General features: G+C 39.5%; 1 protein-coding gene across 2 annotated transcripts in view; it reads left to right on the forward strand.

Moving 5' to 3' along the window:
• The window catches only part of CSMD1 (CUB and Sushi multiple domains 1), a 1,128,271-nt gene that overhangs the window by 691,021 nt on the left and 419,821 nt on the right, over window positions 1–17,429 (forward strand). For both annotated transcript variants that reach the window (XM_061354960.1, XM_061354961.1), the window contains exon 6: window positions 8,483–8,595. In XM_061354960.1, coding sequence (XP_061210944.1) covers window positions 8,483–8,595 — 113 coding nt within the window. The remainder of the gene's footprint in view (window positions 1–8,482; window positions 8,596–17,429) is intronic.

A 17,429-nucleotide genomic window follows, 5' to 3' on the forward strand; every position in this document is an offset into this window, starting at 1 on the left:
AGTTTTTCTGTTTGCAGATAAATAGTATCTTAAATTGCTGTGTGCAGACAAACAGGGGATAAAACCCAAACAAACAGCTAGGAATATATTACTAGAAAATCATGTTGTTCCCTATTACCTTCATTATTGGGAGAAAATTTTGTGGTTCAGGTGGAAATAAAGTTATCTTTTGTCACTTAAAAATAGCCCAAACAAAAAGAGGCTTTTACATAATGATATAACTGTAAGTATAAAATAAATACGGTTAATGTAAGGAAAACATGTTAAAAATGTGGGTAAGTAAACTTGCTTGGCAAGATATACTAAAGATGTAAACATTTGCCATAGCTTGATATGAAGATATGTTTTAGAATTGGCAGGAAAAGCTTCAAAGGCTAATTCAAATCTCAACATTTTTTTTAAGTCTTCCTCAGATGATGAGAGGTGCCTTGAAGACAAGCCACCTTTCTCGTGTCACATAAAGAGTGAATGCTATATATGAAATTTCCTCATCTTGGTCATTTTATCCTCTATTTTGATGAGTATCAGGGGGAGGGGGGCTGGTGTCATGGAAACTTAGTAAACTCCATAATACTAAACCAGATGTTTAGGTGTATATATATATATATATATATATATATGTTTTGTGAGGTACTAATATGAAACAGAAATGTAGTCTGATCAAGTTTTTAAGATGAAATATATGTTCAGGGGTTTTTTTTCCTTATCCCAGTAAGTTAAGTAAGTGCTGTCTGTTAGCACTTCCTGCCACCCTGGTCTACAGTTGAGAACCAATGAGTTATGTTCTTTTCCAGATATTTTTAAACTCTATTGTAAGATAACAGGATTTCATTGATCTGTGGTCTGAGAGGTCCATAAGAGAGGATCATAAAAGAAGACAGAGCAACAATCATGAGACTTTTTTTTTATTACTGAACATGTCAGATAGATTGATCCTAAACTCGTTCCCCACACTTGCTGCAAAAAAAGCAGAGAAAAAGCACAGTGTAGCAGAGCTCTTAAAAATAATCTTACATTTATCCTTGGAGACTTTTTGCTAAATATCCCACCTACATGGACTGAGCTTCTTAAATACAGAAAACTCTGGAGTTTTTTGTTTAGGTTTTTTTTTTTTCTTGGTCAGAAGAGACTGTGGGACTTATGAAAATGTAACTAAAAATTTCTGTTTCATGAGTTTTTTGTTTGGTTGTTCTGGTTTGATTTGTTTTTTTATTTAATTTAATAAAAAAGCCAAATGGGTCATCTGAAATCTTTCATTCAAGAAAAGGGAACAGCTCATCCAATACAAAATACATAACGGAGAAAGTTACTAAAGTAATTAAACTAAATTAGTTGTACTGAATGGGAAAGCAGTTCTACTCATTCTATTTGTTTAACTCATTTTGAAAATCTTGCACTAGCATCTATGAATTAAAAAAGTATTAGTTTTAGAGAATAGACTTTTTCAGCAAAGTAGCAAGTACCTGATGTACTAAAAAAAATCTGTCTGCAATAGACTACATCTTTAATTTTACATCATTTAAATGAGTTTTTCAGAACAGTTACATCTGAATATACAAAAAAGTGAATCTGCATGTTTGTATTTTCCTTAACTGTCGTGACTAAAAATAAACAGCTCTGGGAGATTAGCATATGCATGAAGAGTGAGGATTGCACTGGTAAATACTATTTTATAATAAGATTGATGGTTAGTGAATATTGATTTATAAAACCGCCTTTTGGAATTTGTCTTGTTAGATCTTAATCATATACTAAGAACTCATAATCACTGAAAGTTAAAAAGCTTCTTTTTAGATAAGTAGTTTCTGAATTTTATTGAAGAAATTAAAATTTCCCCTGTATGGACACTAGAGAATTTTGTTAAGTAATTAATATGAACACAGTAAAAAAGTCTGTGGTTTTCAAAATGTTGACATCCCTGCCCAAAAAAATCTTCAGAATACAATTTAATATTTAATAATTTTGGAGGTTGTTTAAAATGTTCATTTCCCTTCATGACAGCTGCCGTATTAACTTTAGGACCCTACACTTATCTTCCCTGGCTTTGAATGGAAGAACTCCTTGAAAGCTATGGAAGAGTGGCTTTCAGCACTCTGGGCTTGGATTAAGTATCACTGTATTGAATAATAAAATCTAATTGGTTGCTGTGTCCTAGAAATTAATGTTCCACTTTTGCTGGACAATGAAAACTGTATATCAGAAAAACCCTAGATGTATAAGGAATTATTGTTCTTTTATTCATCAGCTTGAAAGCAGTAATAATCTTCCAGCTAAAGAATATCCTATCCAGAGTGCTGTTTTCAAATATCAGAGCAGTAATCAAGAAAAATATTTGATAAGACTGTTGAAACAATACACAGAGATGTTCTTAATAAAGCTGTTTTCCAAACACCAAGAATAAAAAAATCTTGCCTTTAGTTTTAACCTTCAACCAAACACAAAGTATCTGCAGGTATAACATCCAGTGTGAGGTACAGGCAAATACACAAGTCTGGAGGGGTTGTTGTGCACAAAGTTAGAATAATTAGAAAGTGCGGTCATCTTTGGAGAACAATGCTCTTGAGTTATATCATGTCCCATGTGTTGAATTATGATATCATTTGTATGATTTGTATGGTACTCAGGTGTTGATATTTACTAATCTGATTACCCTACCTCTCTCATTTCTAAGTTGAGGTTTATCTCAAACTAATGTGGAAATCCAAAATACCTCAGATGATACACACTCACCAAATACTTGTTCATTGACAACAGAGGGAGCCTAGTCCAGATGGAGACCACTGCACTGCCAGCAGCTAAGATGTAGCCCATCAATTTTTCCCTGTTTCACAAGGCCAGAGGGCTTCTGAGTGTACATTTAAACTTGCGTTCAGACAACATGAGAAAATTAAGCTGTATTTTGGGAGGCTATAATTTGAAACGTTTTTGGAAAAATACATCAAATTTCTGGTTAAATTTCCATTTTAAACTATCTGACTTAAAACTTTAATGGAAGAAACATATAACATGAAATAATTTTATATAAAACTGTAATAATTTAGTCTTATATAGATCAGTCATCAGCATGTTTCATTGTAACAGTTAAATGCCATGAGAAGGGAGTGAAGAGAGTAACATTTTACCAGACTTTGAAAATATTCTATAACAACTTTATCAAATTTTCAAAATTCATTAGCACTCATACTGCATAGGAAACATATCTCAGGTGTTTACCGGCCAATGTTTGTTTATAGTACACTGAACTTAGTAATAAACTTAATGAATATAATAATGTCACAGTTATAACTCTATATAACACAATTATGGAACATAGACTTTAATGTTTGGTTATTGCATCTTGAAGAGGAACTTTCACAGCTCTCTTCTATTAATGTTTAAATCTTCTACTGTCAATATATAGGGAAATAGATCAAATAAAAATGGAGCATTATTTGACTACTCAGAAGGATCTGAATCATTGAAATTGACAGTCTTGTGAAGAATTTACTCTTTGGCTTATTCCCTTACTCATCTGTATGTGCTTTCCTTTCTTCTGTCCTTTTTATACTGACGAATTTTGGACTTCATTTGAGCTATTTCCTTAGGCCCAGACTGACAAAAATATTTTGATATAAAAGTCTGTGGCAAGCTCAATGTGTTGTCCCTCACGATTTAAGGTGTTTTATCAGATTTTTCCTGTACAACGAGCCTTCTGGATTACTGTTACTCATCAGGTTTTGTGACTCACTTGGAGCAGCTGTCAGTCTCATTCAGCTTCCCAGGGACATACCCAGTTGTCCTGAGCAGTTCTGTGGGGAATATCTAGAAGCAAGTTAAGATTTACTAAGCTGATCCTGTGTCTTTGTAGTATTAGGGTGAAAAAGAGCTCACCCTAAACCTTATTCACTCGTATGAATTAATTCTTATCCCAAGCAATATTAAATTAAAATGCAAACTACTTATTCACAGCATCCAGAATAAGCAATCATTTACACATGGTTATGGAAACAGGTGAAGAAGGGAGGGCTCTAATTACTTTAAATGAGAAAATGATAAATGTCTCACCCTCTCCTTCTCCCTCCATCCTCCCACTTCTGAACCCTTTCCTTGTAGATAGTTAGCTGTTATAAATAGTATTTTATTTTGAATTCCCATGAAGAAGAGATGATATAAATTCTTTCCTGTGAAACTGTTACATGTATTTCTTCTGCCTTCTTTTAGGCACCAGCCACTTGCTGGAACTTATCTCCATGGGAAGCTGTAGTCACAATATGCATGTTTCAATGTCACATGTGTCTTCTAATGCAACTTATAAAGCTATACATAGAATATATATAATACATTTAGAGAGAATATATATAAGGTCACAGATTGTCTTCATGTATTTGCTGCAACCATCATATTTCATCCCTTTTTTAAATGTTTCCTGCTATTTTGACAAGTAGCAAATGATAATCCTTGGAAGTTCTTGCTTTGACATGTAAGTATACAACTGCTCGTATAAGCATTTTAGCTAAAGGGATTTCAAAATTGAAGTTAGTTCTAAATTGAAAATTAGGGTACAGTTTTCTCTCTTCAGTTCCTGACCCAGAGACCTGTTACAGAAACTCAGTAAATGTTTTATGCTATTTCCAAAATAAAAATATAAATAAATATATAAAATATGAATATTTCTGCAGTTAGATGAATACAGAAATAGTAGAAGTATTCAAACTGATGCATAGAAGGCTTTTTTGGAAGGTCTCTATTATTTTAATCTTAACTAGAGTTTATAGAGCTTATACTTTCAAATCTCATTGTAGACTTGATTAAATTAATTTGATGTATTATTTTACTGTATTTTGGAAAAAATAACGTTAATTCATCCACATACAGATATTTGGCTGAATACAAAATGGGGAAAATAGCTAAATTAGAAGGATAAGGGTAAATGATTTGACAAAACCCTCTCCAATTCTTTTTCATTCTTGCATTTTTTTGTTTCATGGAAATGAAGTATGAGTAGTGTTTTGTGAGAAGAATATATTACCTCTTGGTTATAGTCAAAACAATGTTAAGAACCTTATGAAAGAAACAACATTTGGTTTATTTGTTCAGACAAAAACATTACTTATTTTCTTTTCTTAGGAAATTCACAATGAAACCCCAAATTGTTTTTCCGTTAGTTGGTTCTCTTAATGAAATATAGCTTTGCTATACCTGAATTTGAGTCAAGCAATAACTATGGGAAAATTTTAGCTAGAAAATAAGTGTTTTAGTGACACACCTGTTAGCAGTAATTTTAATAAATCCTTCACAATCTCTTTGTAATGCTACAGATACTTCAAAGGGCATTCTGCTTCTATATCTGATATCTGATATAAGGAAAACATTGCTCCTTCAAGACTGCATGAAAGCAGAATGCCTTATTACTTGTATAAACAGTGGATTAGTATGTATGTGAGGAAATTATGGAATAAGAATCAAAATTAAAACATCACTCGAAGTAATAAAATATAAAAAAGTTTATCTATTCCCCCAAATATTCGACAGTAAGAGAGCTTCCACTGCTGTTTCTGATACTGCTGCAGCCTGGCTGCCTTCAGATTTAGAAGGACAATAGTGGAGATGGTTTAATTAGTTCTCATTATTTCTTGTGAGAAGAATTGTTTATCAGCAGAGGTGTAGTATGGTGCTAATATAGCTATAATGCTCTAAAAACTTGGCCCTTTAGTTCTTTATGAGGCCATTAAGAGGTGCCAGGAATTCCTTGGAAGCCTGCCTCATTCCACAGAGCACGGTGCAACATCTAGTACGCAAAAATGAGAGATTTGAGGTTCCCTGTGCAATCTTCCTTCTAAGCCCTGAGGTAGATGCATCATTACAGAATCACAGAATCCCAAGGGTTGGAAGAGACCTCGAGAGATCATCTGGTCCAACCCCCCTGCAAGAGCAGGGTAACCTAGAGTACATCACACAGGAACTTGTCCAGGCGGGCCTTGAATATCTCCAATGTGGGAGACTCCACAACCCCCCTGGGCAACCTGTTCCAGTGCTCTGTCACTCTCACAGTAAAGAAGTTCTTCCTGATGTTAACGTGGAACCTTCTATGCTCCAGTTTATACCCATTGCCCCTTGTCCTATCACTGGATATCACTGAAAAAAGCCTAGCTCCATCATCATGACACCCACCCGTTACATATTTGTAAACACTGATGAGGTCACCCCTCAGTCTCCTCTTCTCCAAGCTAAAGAGACCCAGCTCCTTCAGCCTCTCCTCATAAGGGAGGTGTTCCACTCCCTTAATCATCTTTGTGGCTCTGCACTGGACTCTTTCAAGCAGTTCCCTGTCCTTCTTGAACTGAGGGGCCCAGAACTGGACGCAATATTCCAGATGCGGCCTAACCAAGGCAGAATAGAGGGGGAGGAGAACCTCTCTTGACCTACTAACCACACCCTTTCTAATGCACCCCAGGATGCCATTTGCCTTCTTGGCCACAAGGGCACATTGCTGGCTCATGTTCATCCTCCTGTCCACCAGGACCCCCAGGTCCCTTTCCCCTTCGCTACTTTCCAGCAGGTCAGTCCCCAACCTGTACTGGTACATGGGGTTGTTATTCCCCAGATGCAAGACTCTACACTTGCCCTTGTTGAATTTTATCAAATATTTCCCCGCCCAACTGTCCAGCCTGTCCAGGTCTCACTGAATGGCAGCACAGCCTTCTGGTGTGTCAGCCATTCCTCCCAGTTTAGTGTCATCAGCGAACTTGCTGAGAGTATACTCGGTTCCCTCATCCAGGTCGTTGATGAAAATATTAAACAGCACTGGTCCCAGCACTGACCCCTGAGGCACTCCACTACTCACAGACCTCCAGCTAGATTCTGCACCACTGACCACAACTCTCTGCCTTCTTCCTTCCAACCAGTTCTTGATCCACCTCACTACCTGATCGTCAAGCCCACACTTCCTTAGCTTATCTATGAGAATGCTGTGGGAAACAGTATCAAATGCCTTACTGAAATCAAGAAAAACCACATCTACTGCTCTACCATCATCCTTCCACCTAGTCACTTCCTCATAGAAGGCTATAAGGTTGGTCAAACATGACTTCCCCCTCATAAAACCATGTTGGCTGTTCTTAATAATCCCCTCATCCTCGCTATGCCTAGAAATGGTGTCAAGAATAAGTTGTTCCATCACCTTTCCAGGGACGGAGGTAAGGCTGACCTGACTATAATTACCCAGGTCCTCCTTCTTGCCCTTCTTATAGACTGGTGTGACATTTGCCATCCTCCAATCCTCAGGCACCTCTCCCATTTCCCACGACTTACCAAAGATGATGGAGAGTGGCCGAGCAATGACCTCCACCAGCTCCCTCAGCACCCGTGGATGCATTCCATCCGGACCCATCGATTTATAGATGTCCAGATTGCATAGCTGATCCCTAACCCAATCCTCATCTACCAAAGCAAACTCCTCCTTTGCCCTGACTCCTTCTGGGGCAATAGGAATCTGGGGCCCCGGGGAGAGTCTGCAGGAGTAAAGACAGAGGCAAAGAAGGCATTCAGCACCTTTGCCTTCTTTATATCCTCTGTCTCCAGGGCACCCACCTTGTTCAGCAGTGGGCCTATATTGCCTCTTGTGTTAGTTTTATTTGCTATGTATTTGAAGAAACCCTTTCTATTGTCCTTAACCCGACTAACAAGATTAAGTTCCAAGGAGGCTTTAGCTGTCCTAATTGCCTCCCTACATCCTCTAACAACTCTTCTATATTTCTCCCAAGTGGCCAGCCCCTCTTTATATGATGCTATTTGAAAAATAATGTTATTTTTGTTTGTCTGTTTTTTTCCATGGGATTGCTCTTTAACAGGTCACTAAATGATAGATAATCAGTGGATGAACAGCTGTTTCATGTTTCTTTTACTCCTCATTCAGTGCATGGCTTCAAATGCTGTTTAGCACAGATCATTCAATCTTGTCACTTGTCCAAGCGACAAACAATATTAACTCCCTGATGTTAGAAGCTAAGGGCTTGGCTTGTGTTAGTACTGGAGATGACCACTCAAACCGAGTATTTCAGAAAATGCCCAAATAACATATATACATGAGTATGTGTGTGTGTGTATGAAAAAACTGGTTAATATAATTTATATTAGTATCACTTCTGTCCAAATAAGGCTGTAACATGCTAGGCCTTAAAACCAGTTTCAGAAGCATTACATGCACGAACACATGCACTCACAAGGCTGCTTTTCTTCCTTAATTCACAAAACAGTAAGTTGGACATAGAAGTTTTGACTGCAAAATAAATAGCTGTAATGGGAAACAAGCAGACATTTATCCCAGGATAATACTAAATTAACCAGTAATAAATAGATGACAAAGAATCACTGTTGTCAAATACATTGTAAACAGTACAGCAGTATGTTTTGGCTTTTTTTTTTGTTTATTTTTATTTTTTTTCTTCTAAGTAGCAAATGAATTTTCCATGATTTATACCAGGTTTTCTTTTCCTTTTTCCAGGTTGACTGGTATGAATCTACCTTCTCCTGTTATCAGCAGTAAGAACTGGTTACGACTCCATTTTACGTCTGACAGCAACCATCGACGAAAGGGGTTTAATGCTCAGTTCCAAGGTAGGAAATGTATGAAAGTGCAGCAGAAAAAGACCTTTAGTGTTAAGGGTCAGTAAAGTGGTGGTGAAATTTGAAATTTATGTTTAAATATCAGGGATATAGTAAAAAGTTGAGTCATACTGTTTTTACAATGAGTAGCTGTTATAACTGAAATGAGGCATATCAAGGGATTTACTTTTGGTAAAGGTACTTGTGCTTCATATTGCAGTTTGCTCTAAGTATGTGTTTGCTTGCTCACTTTTTGTATAGTAAGTTGTTTTGCAATCAGTCTGATCTTTGCTTTAAAAATATGCCTGTAATGCAGCTTGTAGAAAGTAATTTCTACACAAAGGCATGCCCCTGTCTAAGCATTGTCTTCCTCCATTACACAAAATCTAACTTTTATCCAGAAGCTACATACATAATTTAGAAATTTAACTCATCCCTGGTATAGCACAAATCGTATTTCAGGCTCCTGTTAGGGTTGGAAAGAACCTTAAGATCATCTAGTTCCAACACCCCTGCCATGGGCAGGGACATATAAAACTTTAGACTTATACATCTATATATACATTTATATATATATATTTATTTATTTATGTATTTATACATATACAACTTTAAAAGAAGACAAGAGGATGCCAGTGCTATTGAGAACTAAGTGATAAATTGGGGGGTTATTTTAAGCAGAAGTAACAATTATATTTACAGATGGAAGACTACTAGTGTGACAAATCACAGAATAACAGAGGTTGGAAAGGACCTCTGGAGCTGTTTCATTTTTCAGAAACTTATTTCTGATAACATTCCACAACTTTGACAGCTATTTCTATCTTAGGTGCTTTTCTCAAGTAAAATAGTTATTTGCGTCTATCATGACAAAAACTAAAATAATGTTAAGAAATATATTACCTTATCTTCTGGCAGAAAACCTGGCAGTGATAGGATGCCTTTCATGTCTGACTGCATCCAGGCACAACTCTGATATTTGTCCTCCTGGCAAATCTTGTGATCTAGACTATATGACTGATATAACTGTGAAATATTTTCCTTAGGGGCAACTATTCCAAGTAGTTTAAATTATTATATTTAATGATATTTTCATTTTTAATAAACTATTATTTTTGAAAGTTGAAACTAGACTATTGCAGAATGCTCAGATGTAGTTGGGATTGATATAGAATCATAGAATAGTTAGTGTTGGAAAGGACCTTAAGATCATCAAGTTCCAACCCCCCTGCCATGGGCAGGGCCACCTCGCTCTAAACCATAACACCCAAGGCCTCGTCCAACCTGGACTTGAACACTGCCAGGGATGGAGCATTCACAACCTCCTTGAGCAACCTATTTCAGTGCCTTACCACCCTAACAGGAAAGAACTTCTTCCTTATATCCAATCTAAACTTCCCCTGTTTAAGTTTGAACCCATTACTCCTTGTCCTATCACTACAGTCCCTAATGAAGAGCCCATCCCCAGCATCCCTATAGGCCCCCTTCAGATACTGGAAGGCTGCTATGAGGTCTCCACGCAGCCTTCTCTTCTCCAGGCTGAACAGTCCCAACTTTCTCAGCCTATCTTCATGTGGGAGATGCTCCAGTCCCCTGATCATTCTCGTGGCCCTCCTCTGGACATGTTCCAATAGATCCATGTCCTTTTTATGTTGAGGACACCAGAACAGCACACAATACTCCAAGTGAGGTCTTACGAGAGCAGAGTAAAGGGTCAGGATCACCTCCTTCGACCTGCTGGTCACACTCCTTTTGATGCAGTCCAGGATACGGTTGGCTTTCTGGGCTGCAAGCGCACACTGCTGGCTCATGTTCATTTTCTCATCGACCAGCACCCCCAAGTCCTTCTCCGCAGGGCTGCTCTGAATCTCTTCTCTGCCCAGCCTGTAGCTGTGCCTGGGATTGCTCCGACACAGGTGTAGGACCTTGCACTTGGCATGGTTAAACTTCATGAGGTTGGCATCAGCCCACCTCACAAGCATGTCAAGGTCCCTCTGGATGGCATGCCTTCCCTCCAACATATCAACTGAACCGCAGAGCTTGGTGTCATGGGCAAAACCCTAACTCAATCCCACTGTCCATGTCAGTGATGAAGATGTTAAACAAGATCGGTCCCAGCACCGATCCCTGAGGTAGTAGTTGAACTATTCTGTCTTTGAAGCAGTTAAAGTAAATACACAGACTTTCTGATGTAACCACTGAGCACTTTTCTAATAGACAAGTACCCATTACCAGTCTGACCAAAACCCAAGAATCATTTTGATTCTTCTATTTCCCAGGGTATCTAGATCTTGGGCAACATCCTCAGGGCATTCTGGACTCTGCATTCCTACCGCACTTTAGATTGCTTTCTTCTGTTTCTTGCTTAGAAACAGCAGTCCCTTAAAATCAGTCCATGCTGTGTTTTTCTGATTGTTTGCTCAGTTCCTTAAAAAAGTAGTGGTGTTTATTTTTTTTGTGTGTGTGTCATAAAGTTTTACCATGTACTGCAGGGGAGTCTCTGCTCTGGTGCCTAGGGAACCTCCTCTCCCTTCTTCTCTGACCTGGGTGTCTGCAGGGCTGTTCCTCTCACCTATACTCACTCCTCTTTCCTGGCTGCTGCTGTGTGCTTTCTCCCCCTCCACTCCCTCTATGTTATCCCTGAGACGCTACCCCTATCTTTGATGGGCTCAGGCTTGGCCAGCAGCAGGTCAGTCTTGGAGCTGACTGGCATTGGTTGTTAGACACACAGGAAGCTTCTAGCAGCTTCTCACAGAAGCCATCCCGGTAGCTCCCCCTGCTACCAAAATCTTGCCACACAAACCCAATACACAAATACATTTTGATATTTTGATGGTTTTTATATCAAACTATTTGGTTTGATCTCTCACATCTCTTCTGCTTGCACTGGGAATTAGGTTAAGAAGGATTGGAATTCTTCTGTCCTGGTAGTCACTACAGGTAATGATCTCTTCTTGTAGTGTATGGTAAAAGAGTTACTCAACTTTTCCTTTCCCTTGCAGATAGCATCTGTTTCTTGCCCTACTCAGTCTGTATCATGTGGGCAAATGCAAAAGGATGCCAATTTAATATGTGCGTCAGACGCCTTGTTAGTATAGAAGCTTCTTTTGATTTGTTGTATTTTGAAGTGGTTCTGTTACACTAAATTTAATTGGTTTTGTAGTAGAAAGGGCATGTAATAAGTGATTTCTTAATGAACTTGAGTTATGAACTGATGAAGACTACAGCTAAGCAGGTTTAACTCAGTTTTAGAGGGCTGAAAGACAGAAGCAGATGAAATTGACAGGTTTTGCTGTTCTACTTTGGCCTGTTTCTACAAGTGAGAGATTTAATCTTGGGGCTTAGTTTCACTTTCAAAAACTAGCAATCATCAAACTAATTGAAAATTAAATAGTACCTATTGTTACTTACTCTTTTGAGACTCTAAATTCTGCTATAGTTTAAAACAAGTCCCTTGGCTCCTACAGAGTGAAAATTGTTTCATTTGTTGAAGTTCATCGGATTTACCTTAAATTAATCCAAAATATTATTTAATAATAATAACACACAGCCAGTCCTGTTCATTTTTGTATCTAGTAATGAGATTGAGTGTGTTACCAAAAAAAAACCAAAGAGCAAAAACCCAAAACAAAACCCAAAACAGAAAAGACCCCAACAAACTCACAGCAAGAGAAGACTATGAAACAGAAAAAAAAACCCAAACCCTGAAAGAAGCAGCATACACTGTTGAATATGGGTATTCTGCATAAAGATGCTGGAATATAGTGCTGTGTTCCCTGTAGGCACACACATCAGAGCATGCATATATCACACTTTATTCACACTTGGCCACGTGGATTAACACTGACAGACACAGTACTCGTATGAATACATACAGCACCCTTGGCCTCAGCCTGTTTCTCCTGTCTGGCTCTCCTCTCTGTTACAGAGATTTGTTAGTGGGAAATGTATATAAATATATAAAGGGGGAGTGTCACGAGGATGGAGCCAGGCTCTTCTCAGTGGCAAACAATGATAGGACAAGGGGAAATGGGTACAAACTGGAACACAAGAGGTTCCACTTAAACTTGAGAAGAAACTTCTTCTCAGTGAGGGTGACGGAACACTGGAACAGGCTGCCCAGGGAAGTTGTGGAGTCTCCTTCTCTGGAGACATTCAAAACCCGCCTGGACACGTTCCTGTGTAACCTTATCTAGGTGTTCCTGCTCCGGCAGGGGGATTGGACTAGATGATCTTTTGAGGTCCCTTCCAATCTCTAACATACTGTGTGATACTGTGATACTGTGATACATGGACAATGTGAATCCCCCTGCTGCTGGGCTGAGACAGTCTTCCCAGTACCAGCTCCTATATCTGTCTCCCCAACTGCTGGCACCTGAGCCTATGAGCTCCTGAGGCTGCAGACCCACTCCAGTTGCTGGTGCTCAGACCTACATACGGGCACAGTACAGACACACAAGGGGTCTTAGTCAACCCCCAGACCACATGGTCTTCCCAGAAGTTGGCTGGGACCTTCTCTCCCCTCCAGTAGCCACCTCCTCCAGGTGCCTCACCCTCTGAGATACACATGCCTTCCCACCTTGCTAGTTCCCAGGCTACTTCACCTACTCACCAGGCTGGATCTCTGGGAGCTCTCACACATTCGCTTGCGTGCCCGCACTCCCTCAAGGTACCACAGCATAGGCACACAGCTCTCCAGCCGTGGTCTGACTCCAGCTGCTGCACTCAGACCCCATATAAACACATGCACAGAGAATGGAGTCAGCAATCCAGGAAAATCATTAGAAGTTGAGTTTAACCAGGATGCAGCACAGATAACATGGGTCAGGCAATCTGTCTAGCATAATGACCAGCCCTGGTTTGCATGCAACTAGTTCCTCCCATTCTTCTATTCCTATATTAGCACATACCATTTCCTCTCCAAACCAGCGTAATCCATCCCTTTCCCTGCTATGGAATTATGTATTTATTCCCCTAAATACTCCATAATCAGCCTTGTGCAATCCCAAAATGCTCTTTAGTAATTCTTTTCAACTCGTACCAAATTTACATCATATTTATTATCTTGTTAACATAGATATAGTATTGCTGTAACTTGGACTTTTTCAGTCAGCCAAAAGCAATACTAGCAAACAGCCAATTTAATTTTCTTTTCTTTGTTTGCTTTCTGAACAGACAAACAGAATTATTATAATTTATTTCATTAAAATATTGTAACTACCAATTACATGTAAAACTATGCATAGTTCATTTATTTGTTCAGCAAATGTAGATCTTTCTACCTTGCATGTTTGCAATATTTAATGCCCTGATTTTTAAAATGGTCAAGAAAATGAGGTCACTAACATGAACAAGTTAAAGCAGTGTATTAGAATTACATGCTTGAATGGATGAACTAAATATATTTTTAAAATGCTTGTAAAGCTGCATGTATAAATAAAACAATGTCATATAGAAGGTATACCTAGCTTGTGGGTGCTTGGATTTCCTCTTGTATCATATTTATTGTTCCATCTTCCGTTAGGCCAGAATGAATGCATATAAAGTGTGAAAGGTTTGTGGGTTTGTTTTGTGGGTTTGTTGTTGTTGTTGTGTTTTGTGTTTTTTTTTTTTGGTCTTTTTTTTTAATTCCCACCCCTTATTACATTGTTTTGATTTTTGTCTTGATTTCAACAATAAAAATAGGTATTTTCCAGTGAACTTGCAGAATTTTTTGTATAGTTTCAGAGTCTGTAGGCAAAAGGAGACTTGGTTGTTGAAATGGCCCTAGAAAACCACCAGGACAAATTACAGTGCAATGACATGGTTGGCCTTCTCTGCTTCACGCCTGCTATATCAGCAGCATTGGCCATAGTGGGTATAATTGACTCAGTTCTTGTCCTGGCTTGTTCTATGGTGGTGTTGTCATAGAGTTAAAGGTGTTGCATTACTCAGCTGTGAACTTCTTTGTTTTTATCCCTCTGTCTCTCACCTGTGTTGATGTGCAAAGACTCTTTGCATATATTCAGTGGGCGTTGCAGAGTATATGTTTTGTCTTACGCTAGTGCTTCATAAATTGATAAATTCCACAGAGGACAAGTATCATTAACAGTCTCACTATGAAATGAAAACCTAGTGCTTCCCAGCAGCAAAGCTGATTAATGTACACGGGGATGACTCAAAAGGTGTGATAACAAATCCCCTTCTTTTGTGTATTTAGAGCATGTACATTATGCTTGTTGAGATTTCCTTATTTCCAGAACATAGAAGGTTGGTTTATTGACTTGCTTTTCATTTTAAAAGAAAAAAAAAAATCACAATACTTTTTCTACGTTAACTAAAACTATTCTGCTGAAGTTAAATATTTATTTGAGAATTCCTAGAAAGAGAAGAAAACAAGAAAGTTTCCAAGGCAAAACTGCATTAATGGGTGCATTCCGCTTTAACTAAGAATCAGATCTCTGTTGTAGGGAGTTTCAAATCAAGTATGTTATTTTTAGCAAGTTATCAGAGAGGTTCAAGGAGGTATTATGTTTATTGATCATTATGTACCAGAAGTTACCTATCTGTTGTGTTTGACTATCTTGAATTATTCAAGATTTAATGAACAGATAATACTGAAGTCAAACAATGAGTATGATAGAGGCTGCTGAAATAAATATGTACTAACGGAAAAACATGAACGAGATAATGCGAAATGGACTGCTAGGTAAAGTAGTTCTTTCAATGATTTTTTTGTAATTCAGTGAGTCTCTCTATAATGCATATCTGTTCTTCCTGTACATTCTCTAAGACTTTAGAAATGGTGTTTGAAAAAAGTGAAAAGAATTTGTGGTGTTTCCTTGATGAATGTTACTTTCAATCAGGGGTTTCAATTAGATTCATAGAATCATAGACTAGTTAGGGTTGGAAAGGACCTTAAGATCATCTAGTCCCAACCCCCCTGCCATGGGCAGGGACACCACACACTAAACCATGTTACCTAAGGCTCTGTCCAGCCCAGCCTTTAACACCACCAGGGATGGAGCATTCATAAGCTCCCTTGGCAACACATTCCAGTGCCTCACCACCCTTACAGTAAATAACTTCTTCCTTATAGCCAATCTAAACTTTCCCTGTTTAAGTTTTAGCCCATTACCCCTTGTCCTATCACTACAGTCCCTTACAGTCCTTCCTACACTGTCCTATCACTACAGTCCCCTACAGTCCTTCCCCAGCATCCTTGTAGGCCCCCTTCAGATACTGGAAGGCTGCTATGAGGTCTCCACACAGCCTTCTCTTCTCCAGGCTCAACAGCCCCAGCTGTCTCTGCCTGTCTTCATAGGGGAGGTGCTCCAGTCCCCTGATCATTCTCGTGGCCCTCCTCTGGACTTGTTCCAACAGTTCCATGTCCTTTTTATGTTGAGGACACAAAAATTGTACACAATACTCCAAGAGAGGTCTCATGAGAGCAGAGTAGAGGGGCAGGATGACCTCCTTCGACCTGCTGGTCACACTTCTTTTTATGCAGCCCAGGATACGGTTGGCTTTCTGGGCTGCGAGCACACACTGCTGGCTCATGTTCATTTTCTCATCGACCAGCACCCCCAAGTCCTTCTCCGCAGGGCTGCTCTGAATCTCTTCTCTGCCCAGCCTGTAGCTGTGCCTGGGATTGCTCCGACCCAGGTGTAGGACCTTGCACTTGTCAGGGTTAAACTTCATCAGACCACCTCACAAGCCTGTTAAAGTCCCTCTGGATGGCTGGCATTCCTTCCCTCCAGTGTATCAACTGAACCACACAGCTTGGTGTCATCAGCAAACTTACTGAGGGCGCACTCAATCTCACTGTCCATGTCACCAACAAAGGTGTTGAACAAGACCAGTCCCACCACCGATCCCTGAGGGACACCACTCGTTACAGGTCTCCAGCCAGACACTGAGCCATTGACCACAACTGTTTGCATGCGGCTGTCCATCTAGTTCTTTATCCACTGAATGGTCCACCTATCAAATTGATGTCTCTCCAATTTAGAGACAAGGATGTCGTGTGGGACAGTGTTGAACGCTTTGCAGAAATCCAGGTAGATGCCATCAACTGCTCTACCCCTGTCCTTCAGTTCTGCAGCCCCATCATAGAAAGCCACCAAATTGGTCAGGCAATATTTGCCCTTAGTGAAGTCATGCTGGCTGTCACCAATCACCTTGTTGTTTTTCATGTGCCCTAGCATGCCTTCCAGGAGAATCTGCTCCAAGATTTTGCCAGGCACAGAGGTGAAACTGAAAGGTCTATAGTTCCCTGGGTCATCCATTTTCACCTTCCTGAAAATGGGGGTTATGTCACCCTTTTTCCAGTCGTTGGGGTCTTCACCTGACTGCCATGATTTTTTTAAATATGGTGGGGAGTGGCTTAGCAACTTCATTTGCCAGCTCCTTCAGGACCCGCGTATGGATTCCATCAGGTCCCATGGACTTGTGCATGTTCAGGTTCTTAAGACGGTCTTGAAACAAGTCCTCTCCTACAGTGGGCTTCCACCTTTTATAAGCCTCTTTTTTCCTTCAAAGTTTCCTTAGCAGCTCCTCATCCATCCAAGGAGGTCTCCTCACCTTCCTTCTGCACTTCCTTCTAGTTGGGATGCAGCACTGCTGAGCTTGCAGTAGGTGATCCTTGAATATCAACCAAGAGTCTTGGGCCCCCCTGCCCTCTAGGGCTATATCCCATGGAACCTTACTAAGCAGGTTCTTGAAGCGGCCAAAGTCTGCTCTCTTGAAGTCCAGGACAGTGAGCTTGCTGCATGCTCTCCTCACTGTCCTGAGGATCTTGAATTTGACCATGTCATGATTGCTGCAACCAAGGCTGTCCTGGAGCATCATATTTCCAATGAGCTCCT

This window comes from Neopsephotus bourkii, unplaced genomic scaffold, assembly GCF_033783945.1.
Source record: "Neopsephotus bourkii isolate Nb327-2 ecotype Australia unplaced genomic scaffold, CSIRO-AGI_Nbou_v1 NB_756, whole genome shotgun sequence".
NCBI classification, from domain to species: domain Eukaryota; kingdom Metazoa; phylum Chordata; class Aves; order Psittaciformes; family Psittacidae; genus Neopsephotus; species Neopsephotus bourkii.